Here is a 14,787-nt window from a genome sequence, read left to right on the forward strand (position 1 = left end):
GAAGAATTTGGAACAGCCTCAATATCCATCGATAAGGGATAAAGTTAGAGAAGTCATAGTAACTCCCACTTGATGGCAGGCAATTTGGCAATATCTATCAAAATTACACATGCGCATAACCTTTGAACCAGCAATTCTGCTTTTAGGAGTTTGTCCCATGGATACACTTGCTCATGTGCCAAATGAATACGTGTTGGTGAGTCACTGCAGGCCTTTAGTCACTCCTATTAGACGCAGCAGTGACAGAACTCATTAAATTATTATGTAGAGCTATATTTATTGATGTGGGAAGATCATAATAGCTAACATTAATTCAACTTGCTATGTGTCAGGCACTGTGATAAGTATTTTTATATATTTTTATCTCATTTAATCCTCATAACAGCCCTGTGAGGTAGTTACTATAATAGTCCTCGTTTTACGCAGGAGGAAATGGACTCAGGGGAGTTAATGTACTTACCCAGGGTCAGAGACCTAATAAGTAGCAAAGCTGAGATGTCTGAAATATATTACGACAAAACAGTATGTATACTATGGTCCACTTTGGTAAGAAGAAATACATAAAGACATATAAATGTATATATGTGCATATAAAAAGATTGGAAAGAAATATATCAAAATATTAACAGTTGGATGGTGGGATTGCGGATGGTTTTTATTTTCTTCTTTTTGCTTATTATTATTTTCCAATTTTTCTATTAAACTTTGGGGCTGACTTGGAAGGAGGAAGTGAAGCCAGGAGGCATGAATTACTTGCGTAATTTTAAAGATTACTAAATTTTAAAAGTTTGGTGGTAATGTGAAACAATGACACAGATATGAGGAAAGTGTTTTTAGGCTAAGAGGAGAAACCTAACCGGAAGGGAGAGCTTGCCCAGAGGGAAAGGGGATGGCTCCTGGGGCCAAGTGCAGGTTAAGGCAAGAGAACCTAGTGTCAAGGTCATAGGTGGAAGAGGCAACCTGGAGGAGAAAGTTCCCATGAGGCTGAGGGGTGGATAGGAGAAATAGGAGTGGGCATAGGAGAAAATGCAGAGAAGTGGGGAAGGGCGAGGTAAAGAGGGGGGGATTCAGGGAGTTCCTGCTGGATGACCTGTGTCCTGTCATTGAAATCCAAAGCTAGGACCTTGACTGAGGGGTCCCGGTGAGGGTGGTATAGGAGATCTGAGGAGAGGGAGAGGATTTGGAACGATCACTGGGAGAAATTTGATACAGATATATAAAAGGACTGCCTTGCAGCCCTTGGGGCCCCGGTGAAGCTGGCTGGCCTGGCTTTGTAGCAGAGCCAATTTCATGACCTTCTCCAGCAACAGTTAGCAGCCTAGGAGGGGGGGATGGAGAGAATGGGTGGGAGGGTGTTCACAGGGCTGAGGATTGGCAGAGCAGGTGCTGCGGAAGGTCACTGAGAGAGTAAGTCCAGGGGTCAACACCAGCATGGCTAAAATGGTTGATCATGGGGCCAGCTTGGAAGGGTGAAAGGAAGCTATTAGGCTACTGATGGCCTTTGAGAAAGGAGAGGAGAGGACAGACAGGCTGATGGTCATGGGGGCCAGAGAGTGGTAGAGGGGGATCCATGGCAGGCTGAAGTCAGAGGGATGTGTCTGAGTTTGATATGTTGAAGTGGTTCTCTATGGGGCCCTTGGAGTAAGCGGAAAGGAGCAGCAAGGAAACTGTGCGTGGTAAAAGGGTGAAGACAGAATTAAAATAACTCCTACCTGATGAAGGGCAATTTGGCAGTATCTATCATAATTACAAATGTATGTTCCCTGTCATCCAGCCATTTGGCTTTGAGGGGTTCTCCTACAGATAGACTTACTTGCTTTTGTGCAAAATGAATGTGTAAGGGGAGTCATTGCAGCACTGTCTGTAATGGCAACAGATTAGAAACAGCCTAAAAAGTCTGTCAATAGTGATTTGATTAGTTAAATGATTTATGGTTCATAAAATGGAATGCTCAGTAGCTGGAAAAAAGGAGGGAGCTCTTTGTGTGCTGATATGGAATGATCTCCAAAATATTTCGCGAAGTGCAAGAAGCAAGGTGCAGATTGGTGTGAGTAGTTCAGTCCATTTGCTAACATATGAGTAAAATATCTCTGGAAGGAGACATAAAAATTGTTAAATTGGTTGCCTTCAAGGAGAGTGAGCTGTTGGCTAGGTGACAGGGTTTGAAAGGCAACTTTTCACTTGTCCTTTTGTTTTATACGGTTTTTTTTTTTTTTTTTGCTGTATGGAAGTATAATTGGCAAATAAAAATTATACATGTTAAAGGTGTGCGATGTGACGTACCTTTTGAATTTTGAGCCGTGTATGTATTACTTGCTGAGAAAATAATTAGCTGAAAACATTATATATATATATTATTTGAATCTCTTTTTATACGTATTAAATCTATCTATCTAATAGATATAGATATCTATAGATATACTTAATATCTATAGATATTAAATCTATAAAACAAAAGCATAACAAAAACTCTCACCACAGATTTGCTTCAATCCAGTCAGTTTGCCAGGGTAATGGGTGGGGATTTGGATGAAATGAAATTGACCATGTGTCAATAATTGCTGAAGCTGAATGATGGGTATATGAGGGTTCATTTTCTTTTAAAACATGAAATTACCATTTTTCTAAGTAAAAAATGGTCACATTTTGGCAATCTCATGTGGTTTAAGCTAATGCTGTTCTCATTATTTTTGTAAATTTTTCATAATACAAAAGTTTTCAAAGAAAGAAAAAAAATGACCTCCCACCAGGCCCTTGCTAGGAACATTCATACACTTTCTCATCCTGGCTCTTGTATCTCGTAATTGAGTGGAAATTCCCATTCCCCCATTGACTTCTGAAACAGCAGTACTGCCTCGCTGATTTCCCTTTATTATGGGACCCAGTACTGTTCTCAGGATTTTTCCTATTAACAACAATCTCTCCCCATCCTGTTGTGTGTTAATTGGGTACTACCTTATCCTTATTGCTGTAAAGCTCATCCTGTTTTCGAAAAATCACTTCTTTAGTTTCTTATGATCACTTGTTGTTCTCTTCCTGCCTTGCAGGCTATTATTAGCAATCCTAACTTAATTTGGGGCCATGCCCTTATCCGGGTTACTTATATTTTATCAATCTGGGGGCTGATGTCTCTAGGGCACTCCGTATACAGCACCACAAAGTTCAGCCTAAGCCATCAGTAAGCACACTTGTGTTCACCCTTTCAGCCTGAAGTTGTTTTGCTTATGTCTGAGCTTCTTATGTTACCTCAGAAGCAATGGTGACTTTGGCCTGGGCCTGGCACCTGCTAATCCGTGCCTTGTTGTCTGTCCTCAAGGGGCAGGTGGCTTCCTCTTGCTGCCTACGGGCCCAGGCATCTTCCCTATACCCCACAGTCTGTTGGTTGGCTCTGCTTGCATGTCCCACTGGCACCCCAAACTTAATTAGTTCCGCCAACTTTAAGCTTCCCTTTTACCTCCTCTGTAAAGAGTCTCCTCTGACTCCCTTCCCCCCAGCAACTCTGGGTTTAGCATCCCTTCTCTATGCTGTCACAGCATGCCTTATCACATCGAATTGTGCAGGCCTCTATTTGTCTCGCCTGCCCCAGGCTGTGAGCTCCTGGGTTCAGCATACGGATCATGTCTTGTTCTCTCTTGAATTATCTCACACACCTAGCACAGCGTCAGGCTCATGGTTAAATGCTTAAAGTAATATATTTTAAAATTTTTGATTAGAAATACTTTAACTTACAGAAAATTGTGTGCAAAAATAGTAAAAAGAACCTTCACATACCCTTTACCAAGATTCATCTGTTGCTAGCATCTTGTTTCACTTACCATTCTCTCTGTCTCCACACACACAAACACATTTTTTACCTGAAACACTTGAGAGTTAGTTGCGGAGAAGTTTTGCCGCCTAATACTTCAACAGGTGTTTCCTCAGAACAAGGACATTCTGTTAGATACACACAGCAAAGGTAGCAAATTCAAGAACTATAACATTGATACAGTATACTATTATATAATCTACAGGTCACATTCAAATTTTGTTAATTGTCCCAAGAATGTCCTTCATAGCTATTGTTTTTCTGGTCCATGATCCAGTCTAGGATCACACATTTGTACAGTATTTGGTTGTCATGTCTCTAAAGTCTCCTTAAATCTAGAACAGCCCTCAGCCTTTCTTTGTCTTTCATGACAACATTTTGGAGGAGTACAGGCCAGTTATTTTGTAAAATGTCCCTCAATTGGGGTTTGCCTGATGTGTCCTCATGGCTAGGGGTTATACACTTTGGGCAGAAGTAAAACATAAAAAGGCACCTGAGGATTGTTGGAGATGTTAACTTTGATTGCTTGGTTAAGATGATGTCTGCCAGGTTGTCCCACTGTAAAGATACTATTTTCCTTTTTGTACTTAATAACTAATGTATGGGGAGATACTTTGAGACCACATAAATAACAGGCTTCTCATAAAACTTTCACTCACTAGTTTTAGGATCCGTTGATGATTCTTTCCTGAGTCAGTTATTACTCTGGTTGTTGCCAAATAGTGATTTTCAAAATAAAACATACACATTGATTAAATGAATCACTCATTCGTCCTACAGAAGTGAGGCCTCCTTTGCTGGGACAGCAGCCCCTGGTTGGCTGCAAGCGTGGAGTCTAGCTGGGGACAAGCTGGCAGCTTGGCTTCAGAACCCACTGATACTTTGCAATGCTTGGAAACCTTGGTTGTGGTTTGTTCTCCCTCAAGCCCTGCTGGCCTTTATCAGGACCCAAAATGGATTCCACGATTTTCCCAAGATAGTCTCCATGCTGAGGGCTAGCAGTGGCAGCTGTTTGCTCACTAGGTCTCGTGCCTGCGGGTCCCATACCTGCCTGCTCTATTTTCCATCCAACTTGAGAGCAATGAGGGTAAGTGGGGGTGTGGGGGGGATGGCACTCTTGCCTTTCATTTTGACTTATTTGAAAAACATAAAACAGAATTCAGTATTCTGTAAAAGCTTTGTCACCACTCTGGACACCCACATTTTTAGGGATCAAGGCATCATTTTCATGTGGATTCATGTACAGAAAAGGAAAGGGCACTATGACTATGTGGAGGGCAGAGGGAAGTACGTGACAGGGCCATTTCTGTTTGGGGACTATCTTAGTTTCCTAGGGCTGCCGTAACAAATTACTACAAACTGAGTGGCTTTAAACAACAGAAATTGATTCTCTCAGTTCCAGGAGCTAGAAGTCTGAAATTAAGGTGTGGCAGGGCCATGCTCCCTCCAAAGCCTCTACGGGAGGATCCTTCCTTGCTTCTTCCAGCTTCTGGTAGCCCCAGGCATGCCTTGGCTTGTGACTGCATAGCTCCTATCTCTGCCTCCATCATCACATGGCCGTCTCCCCTCTGTGACTACGTGTGTCTTCACATGGCATTCTCTCTGTATATGTGTCTGTGTCCAAATTTCCCTCTTCTTATAAGGACACCAGTCATATTGGATTAGGGCCCACCCTAATGACCTCATGTTAACTTGGTTATATCTGCAAAGACCCTCTTTCCAAATAAGGTTACCTTGACAGGTGCCCAGGGCTGAGACTTCAACATATCTTTTTGGGGGACCCGATTCAACCCATAACGGGAAGCATGTCTGAAATCGAAGCCATTTGAGAACACAAAGCAGAGTGCTGTTCCCTATAATGCTTCAGCCCCATGTAACAGAGCTCTCTGTCCCTCCTGCTCACTCTGGTCTTGGTTGGCTTGTCAACATGTAGGGAAGGAAAACGAGATAGGCAGAACATGCTCAGCGCCCTTGAAATCGATTTTGGACATAATTTTCAAACGATCACAAGCTATTCATGTAACCATTACGTAGAAGACAATCTTAGAGAACAGTCACAGTCGGCAGGGCTCTGGTCCCTGCATCTCCTCATAGAATTCTCATAATGATGATATAAATAGATTTGTCACCATTTGACAGATGGGGAGTATGAGACCCAGAGAGGTGAAGTGACTTCCCACAGATCACACAGCTACTGATAGTAAATTCCATACAGGGCAGGATCACGTCTGTGAAGCATAGAGCCTAGCTCCGTGTTAGGCACTCAGCACATACTTGTTGGCTGAATGAGTGAATGAATGATGAAATCTGGGCCTATAGCTCTGGTATTCATTTCCTGATCTATTGCTCTTTCCACTGTACCTCACAAATGACTGTAGACTGAGGTGTAGTCCCGAGACAATGACTGGAGTATAGATGTGACTTGAGTCAATTTCATCTTCTTTTGCTATATTTGATGACCTTCTCAATTCTGTGGTAATAAGCATGTCAGTCTGTAATTGATTTTTTTCTGCTCCACAACTGATAAACTGATCAAGAAGCCATTTTGTCAAGATACTTGAACCTTGACTTTAATTTTACTCAAGCTACCTAATATTTGTCTAAAATTATGTTTGCACTAAAGGCAGGCCTTATCGTGTGGACAGTTTTACTATAACAATGTATCAAGGAAGTAAAAAATTCAGCATATTACCTTCATATCTTTGCAATGAAATGTTGATGCTCCCTTACACCCATTTGTGGATCTCCATTAGTATCACTGAGGCAGCTGGAAAGAACCATTTAGCCTAGCCAACAAGGACTCATTAACAATGTGCTGTGTGCCCAACCCTATGCTAGGTCCTGGGGCAGAAAGAACAGAAAGAAGCTCTTTCTAGGAGCTTCCAGTCTCATGAGTGATGTGGCATCCACATGGGAACCAATGAGCAGAACAAAGAGAAGGCTAACATTTGCTAAGTACCAGTTAGGTGCCAGACACTTTACAAACCCTGTAAGGCATTACCCCCATTTAACAGATGAGCAAACTGAGAAGCAGAGAGGTTAAGACAACTTGTCCAAGATCACATACCTAGCAAGCGGCAGAACTAGGATTTGAACCCAGGCCCCATGTAACTCAAAGTAAGAGAATAATATGAGACAACTGATAATCAAGTGCTCAGTTACATGGGCCAGATGAGATGTACCGAGGAAGTTTTAGCGAGACGTGTGGAATCTACAAAGGCCAAGATGGGGCCTCTGGGAGATAGAGTATGTCAGAAAGCTGACAGCTTGGGGCAGGTGCTCTCATCCCAAATCCCTTTATAACCTGCCCATACAGCCATCTGTTCCCACTGAAGGGCTCAGGCTCTGTACGTCTCCTCTTCTGGTGTACTTGGGGAGGTGGTGAGGGGAAACTGGTTCACATTTCTGCATTCAGCTCAAACTGCCCCTCTCTGAGGCTAGCTGAGCTGTTGTTCTTCCAAGAGCTTGACCTCCTGGGGCAGTTTCTCCATGTTTCTCACCCCCAGAAGCACAGCTCCCTCTGAGCTGAGAGGAGCCTCTCTGCTTTGTGTGGTGGCCTGGTGCCTCTCCTTTCAGAACCACAAGACCCCACACCCACACCCTCCTGGCCTGTCCGCTCCCTTCTTCCTACCCTTATGCTTCTATTCACATGGAAGGCATGAAAAGAATTTAACCTGTTTCTGCTTTTTTTTCTATGGCAGGGAGAAGAGCTGGCCTAATCAGATATAGAATCTCCCCAGTCTGCTCAAGGCATTGCCAATCAAATAGTTCCATCTAAAACATCAGATTAAAAGAAAAGAAGGGGCACGTGCATTCTCTGACATTTTTTTTCCCAATGAAGAAATTAAGATGGAAAAGGAAAAGTTTGTTTCTAAGTCTGTAGTTCTAATTCTCAAGAGTCAAGGAGTTATGCGTGTGGAGGTGGGGAGGTGGGGGTGTGGTTCTCTCAAAAGAAAAATTGGATAAATGAAGGGTTTTGTAGGCACTTAAGAGAAATGCAGAACTGTGCTAGAATTTTTTTTAACTTTTTATTTTGAAATAATTATAGATTCACAGGAAGTTGCCCTTCACCCAGTCTCCCCAATGATTACGTCACACATAATCATAGCACCATATAAAGGCCAGAAAATGGACATAGGTGCAATGTGTGTGTCTAGTTCTATGCCCTTTTATTACATGTATAGATTTGTGGAACCACCACCGCAATCAAAATACAAAACTATTCCGTCACCACAAAGATCTCCCTGGTGTACGCCTTTATAGTCACACCCACCCTGCCCCCCCCCCACCCCCACCATCCCTGACCTCTGGTAACCATTAATTTGCTCTCCATCTCCATAATTTTGCATTGTAAAAACTACAGTTTTCTTAAGAAAATGGATTGGCACCTCTGGCTTTCACAGAATCTCAGGCTTGAATGAGTGACTTCTCCAGCCCAGTCTCCCGTTTTGTGCCCAAAGCCCCTCTACAATATCTCTTCCAAGAGTCCACCCAGCCGTTATGACACACAAACTAGAACCTTCTCCAGGATTTTAGGAGTGTTGAAGTATTTAACATAAATATTTAGAGCAAGGACATAAACTTTTCTTTCCATAAACTTATGCAATAATTAGCAAAACTCTTATCTTTAGATTAAATATTACAAAATGCCCTCTCACGTGCTGATTTTCCCATCACACACTGTCCTGTACCAAACAGGCATCTCCTTTTTCCATTCCTTTTACCTAGTGAGAGGGATGACATGCAAGAAGCCTGGAAGGCTCACAGAAAATTCCAGAAATCCCTTTCTTAACTACAGATTAGTCTGGCCCCCAGCAACTGGGGCCTTTCAAATGTAAGTGGTTCATGTGTGGAATTTATTTCTTGGGCTGATTGTGAGTGTGTTACCTACATGATATCTATAAGGCTCATTCCACGAGATAATCTGAACTGCAGTCCCACTCCCCTGGAGCCCAATTCCCCAGGATTCCTTTGTGGGTAAGAGAGCTTTACAGGGCACTCTACAGCCTATTGTAATAACATCAGAAAATAGTGACTCAAAGTCATGCTAAGGTCTTTGCACAAATTTTACTCGCTCTTCACTTCACAACGAGCACCATGCTCTCCTCAACTGGGCAGCAGCACATATACAAATCCACTCAGACTCCTTAGGACATGCCTTTTAGAAGAAATGACTTTACACTAATGGTTTTCTTCACAGCCAGCCCCAGAGGTAGAGGTGGGGTGGGCATCTGTCTTTGGGCCAGGAGACCCTGCATTCTAGTGTATGCCCTCTTCCTTCTTTTTAAAAATTTTTTATTCACAGTTCACCCATTTCTCCCACCCCTGAGCCTCCTGCCTTTTGCAACCACCAATTTGTTCTCTGTATCTAGGAGCTTGGTTTTTTTTTTTCAATTCCACATATAAGAGAGACCATATAGTATTTGTCTTCGTCTGACTTATTTCACTTAGCATAATGTCCTTTAGGTCCATCTGTGTTATCACAAATAGCAAGATCTTGTTCTGTTTTATGGCTGAATAGTATTCCATTGTATATACATGTACCACAATTTCTTTATCTGTTCATCCATCAATGGACACTTTGTTTCCATATCTTGGCTGTTGTAAATGATGCCACAATGAACATGAGAGTGTATATATCTTTTTGAATTAGTGTTTTCATTTTCTTTGGATAAAAATACAGAAGTGGAATTGCTGGATGATATGGTAGATCTATTTTTAACTTTTTGAGGAACCTCCATACTGTTTTCCACAGTGGCTATACCAATGTACATTCTCACCAACAGTGCACAAGGGTTTCCTTTTCTCCACATCCTCACCAACACTTATTATTTCTTGTCTTTTTGATAATGGCCATTCTTACAGGTGTGAGGTGATATCTCATTGTAGTTTTGATTTGCATTTCCCTGATATTTAGTGATGTTGAACATCTTTTCATGTGCCGGTTGGCCATCTGTATATCTTCTTTGGAAAAATGTCCAAAGATCCTCTGCCCATTTTTTAATTGGGTTGTTTGCTATTGAGTTGTATGAGTTCTTTATATATTTTGGAGATTAACTTTCTGAGTAGAGGCCCCTGCCTTCCAGAACACTCCTCGCTTCCCCTTAGGTGAGGAGAGTATGAGCAGTGAGGGAGGGAAGGAGAAAGTGCAGCTAGCTATGTGTCCCACCCCAAGTGCCATTGCTCTGGGTCAGCATCACACTTTACATGATGCATGCAGCTACTCATGTCTCAGCAGTTTCCCCCTCACCAAATAACCCATGGGTGTAATTTGTAATTTCCAAAGCGAAAAGATATTTCCAACTAATTTAATAATCCTGACATATTCTCAGGTGCCTTGGTTTTTTTAAGGGGGTAATTTTGCAGCTACTCTTGTGCTATCTTTTTCTTCAACCCATGGTAAGGGAAAACAGACGGCCAGCTCATGGTCTAGATGCTGATCTCGGCTCTGGCTCATTCTCACTGGGAGGCTTTCTTGTGGAGGGCAAGTCACTTCAACTCTCAAGCCTCAGTTTCCTCATCTGCAAAAGAGGGATAAACAGCAACTGCCCTCCTAACCTTGTGAAGGTGGTCATTGAGATAAACAGATCTTAGAAATGTCTTTGTGAAAGTTTCAGAGGGAAAATATAGTGATTAAGACATTAAAATACAGTATTCAAAATACCCTGTTTTGAAATGTTCCTCAATGTTTAGAAAAACATTCTTAAAATAACTTTTATAAGTCTTATCTATTTTACCTTAGGCGGTTTTATTTTTTTTGGCCTATTGTGACTAAATTCTTAGTATTGTTCATTTTACTTTTTGCATGAGGGTGAGGTTGGCCATAAAACATTATGAAATCCGTTAGAATGTGGGATTAAAAAAAAAGAATGTGGGGTAAAGTGAGCCAAATAGTTATTTACAAGGCAGAGAAGATACATTAGGAATTTGATTTCATGCTTAGAGACAATTAGCTTTTTTGAGCCAGTGGGTTTGCTATTTTTCAGTCGGATAACTTTCACAACAGCAAGCTATGTCCAGGTCATTTGGTTGTAAAGTAGAAAGTGAATCATAACCCCTGTGGCAGCCTATCACCAGGCCAGTTTGTGTGCCTCTTCACCTGCTCTTTGCTTGTGAGGGCAGATTGCCCCGAACTGGATCCCTGGGGCTTTGAGCTGAGAACTTCAGGTTCCTGCTAGAGGCTAATTAATCATCAAATCAGCTCATTGCAAAACCGAGTAGCCATGCTGATCCATCAATGCAGGTCCTCCAAGTCATTAGGGCAGCAGAAAGAGAAGGAAATGGCCTAATCTCCTCCCAGGGAAGAAGTTCCCAAGATCTAATGAGTTCCTGCTAAACTGGGGGTGTGCTCCAGGAATTATGCTTTTCCTACCTTTTCCTGTAATACTCCTTTCAAAAAGCTACCAGAAAACAGAAGGCCCTATTGCATTGCCCATCAGTGCTCAGCTCTGTAAGCCTACCTTACTGGTGTAAACAGTTCAGAGGTATAGGTTGAAACCAGGCAGCTGGTTGGAAAGTGAAATAGTCAACTACCTGCCCTTCCTATCTCTGTGATGTCAAACTGGTCTGACCGATGTTTTTAAATGCATTTACCGGTTCTTTGGGTCTATAGCAAATCTTCTCTTTGTTCTGAGAGAGCTTGTGGTTTCCAGTTTGGTTCCTATTTGGGTCAACAGTCACTGTCAAAGGGGAGTAACTTTGATAAGTGCTCTAGTCTTTTTGTTTTGTTTTCTGACTGCTCTGAGATATTTAGCTGTCTACATGATACCATAATAGCTGGTTGCAAACTGAAAAGGTCTCTCGGTGGAGCGATTGCTTGCATGATAGCAACCAGTTTGGTTTTCTGTTGTTGTTGCCACCAAGATGACTAGTGGTTTTTTGTGTTGTGTAAACGCATACCATCTCCTTTTCTTTTTTTTATTGAGTTGCCCCAAAAGTGAACTCCATAGCTGGGAGGCAGCATGCTATACGTGGTAAAATCATAAACTCTGAAGCCAGATAGGTCTAAATTTGTTAACTGTGAGATCTTGAAAAGGCCAAATAATAACTCTGAGCTTCAGTTATCTCATCTGTAAATTGGGCATGATGATATTTGCCTTGAGGTGTTGTTGCAGGATTATTAGGAGGCTATTTTAAGTGTCTACCCTGGGCCAGACAATCGGTGCTTTTTAACTTTTTATGCACATACAGATCACCTGGAGATCTTGTTAAACTGCTGACCCTGATTCAGTAGCTCTGGTGGGGGGTCGGGGGGGGGGGCCGGAGAGCCTTCATTGCCAATAGGCTTCCAGGTGATGCCCATGCTGCTAGTCCACAGACCACACTTGGAGTAGCAAGGGTCTAGATATCATTTGCAAACTTCCTCGCACATTTAATACTTAATGCATGGTCACCCCAAAATAATTCAATTACTCAAAAATTACTGAGAAGAAACCCTTTTCTCACAAAACTAATACGAGTCTGCCTATAGCTGTGTTCCCATAGCCTTTGCAGATGTCTTATTGGGCTTGGCCATGGTTGGTAACTTCTGAAGGCAGGTGATGGGTACATGGACGGGGTTCATCATGCTATTCTTTCTGCTTTTGTACATATTTAACACTTTCCGTAATAACTTGTTTTAAGTTAAAGAAGAAAACCCCAATGGAGGATTTTTAAGGCGGTGAAACTATTCTGAATGATACCATAATGGTGGAGACATGTCATTGTACATTTGTCCAAACCCATAGAATGTACAACACCAAGAGTGAACCTAATGCAAACTATGGACCTTGGGTGATAATGATGTGTCATTGTAGGTTCATCCATTGTAAAAAATGCACCACTGCTGTATGTGGACAGCGTGGGGGAGGTTGTTCATGAGTTGGTGGGGGCAAGGGGTGTATGGGAACTCTGTACTTTCTGCTGTGAACCCCAAACTGCTTTAAATAATAAAGTCTATTAAGAAAAACCCCACAAATGGAAAACACCTGTTTCCTAACAGCCTGAAAACAGTAGAAGATACAGGTTACCTAGTACATACCAAGATTAGCTCCAAAAACATGTTCATTAGGGGAGAGAGAGCACTTTTGTTTCAATTCTCCAAATAATTCCATTCCTAACCTTGCCTCCCGTGACTTATGATTGTGCAAGAGTAATTTACCCATTCATCCCAGGGTTTAGCACATTTTTTTCCCTTAACATTAGCACAGCTCACACTTTATTTTGTCAAGATAGATTTTGCATTATTTATCTCTACCTTGGTGGACTAAAATCTGTCTACACCCTCATGAAATCATTTCATTTATTCTTTTCACTTGATTGAATCAGGGCTTTCCCCCACCTACCTGGATCACGTCCTGAACTGCCTAGCTAGTGTGCTCATTAAGTCAGTGATTCACAAAGCAATCGCCCAGCTAATTGGAAAATGCATTTAGTGAGCTGGACATACCCCATCATCATCTTCCTTGAACCGGGCTCCGTTTTTATTAGGTACTGAGCTGACATAGCCCAGGGTAGGTAGCACTTTAATTTTTTGGAAATCTTTTGATTAACCAAGTGACGGGGGCAAATCAGGGAGAACCTAAATGCACAAGATAAATAGCCAGCTTGAGTTTAGTCTATTTGCATTTCTTTGTTTTCTTGATCATATAAAACCTCTCCAAACCAGTGTCCTAAGTGATCCCTCTTTTTTTCTGCCTATGGCTTACTTAAAGGGTCTTTGATGTGGAAACTGGACAAGGCCTCATCCCAATGGCCAGTAGCTGGGTCAACTCTGTTACTTTGTTTGGTATTTAATCCTGGAGAAGGATGTTCTGCTCTGGTATGTTGTTTATCACTTCCAGATTATAGGTGTAGCAAATATTTTCCTGATGAAATAATCACTAATATGACATTCTGATCCTAGGATACGACAGCTAGGCTCTGCGGGGCCCTCCATTTGAATCTTCTCGTGTAGCCACATGATCCCAGTCCCACCCCTCCTCCAATTTTCTTTGGGTCTATTTAAAATTGTTCCTTTTAGGCATGCTGTCTCAAAATGTCAGGGCTTTCAGTACTACTTGAAATCTTCAATCTCTTTCATAATAGCAAAGTTTTGAAATCTCAGCATTCTATTTCCGTGTTCATGTTGAAACCCTGTAGGTGTCTCCTCGGCAGCTGCTATATAGTCTTCCCATTTAATTGTTCGGCAAATGAGAATATCTGGGAGACGCTCATTTCCAGAATCCCTTCTAGAAACCTGAAACTTTACGTGCTGACTTGTACAACTCCTTTTGAAGTGAACTCGGGTGGCAGAATTGTGCAGGCCTAACGATTTTAAGGTGGCAGAAACACCCGCAGTGACAGATAATTACAACTATTGCCATGCATCTTGCTGTGCTTTTCCTGTTTGCTAGCTGCTTTCAGGATGAATCATATTTGTTTTCATGATGACAACTACATCTTTACCTTGTCCCTCATTAAACCTTGTATTACCTGTGGCCCCATGGTACGCTTGATTCTTTCCTCACCAGCCTATGTTCAGCCCCTTTAATCACGGCAGGAAGATATTTTCTTCATGGTGGACAGGAAATAAGGGCACACACGTCATAGTCTCAAATGTCCCCCTGGAAATTGTTGCAAATCAACTCGCCTCACTTTGTGGCACATTCATCCTTACCTTTTCTTGTGAACCCACCTCCTCTCTGTATATGAATCAAGCCTGCCCTTTAAGAGCCCGCTCAGGTCCCTTGGACTCCTGCAGCATGGAATTGGATCAAAGGCTGTTTGAGGTGCACTTTCTCTTCTGCCCTTCCCCAGCGCCACCACACACTCAATGTGGACTGTAAATCCAGACAGTGTAGACACAGTTTATGATCACTTGCCAGTCACCCAGTTCTTGTTGATTACAGCCTGTCAAAATGTGGCAGGTTTTGAATTAAAGAGGACTTAAGTGAGTTGAAGTAAGTGATCTCTAATAGGGAAGATCCAATTGTTTTATGATTCTGGGAATCTACTTTGGAAAC

General features: G+C 42.1%; 1 protein-coding gene across 2 annotated transcripts in view; it reads left to right on the forward strand.

Moving 5' to 3' along the window:
• The window catches only part of LOC106823574 (P2R1A-PPP2R2A-interacting phosphatase regulator 1), a 77,650-nt gene that overhangs the window by 48,293 nt on the left and 14,570 nt on the right, over positions 1–14,787 (forward strand). The window contains exon 11 of one of the 2 annotated variants that reach the window (XM_014829400.3): positions 7,507–7,705. The exons of the other annotated variant lie outside the window; for it this stretch is intronic. Coding sequence (XP_014684886.1) covers positions 7,507–7,534 — 28 coding nt within the window. The 3' untranslated portion in view covers positions 7,535–7,705. Of the gene's footprint in view, positions 1–7,506; positions 7,706–14,787 lie in introns of those variants that run through there. 2 annotated transcript variants of the gene reach the window in all.

The sequence above is a fragment of the Equus asinus genome, chromosome X, assembly GCF_041296235.1.
Source record: "Equus asinus isolate D_3611 breed Donkey chromosome X, EquAss-T2T_v2, whole genome shotgun sequence".
Taxonomy (NCBI): domain Eukaryota; kingdom Metazoa; phylum Chordata; class Mammalia; order Perissodactyla; family Equidae; genus Equus; species Equus asinus.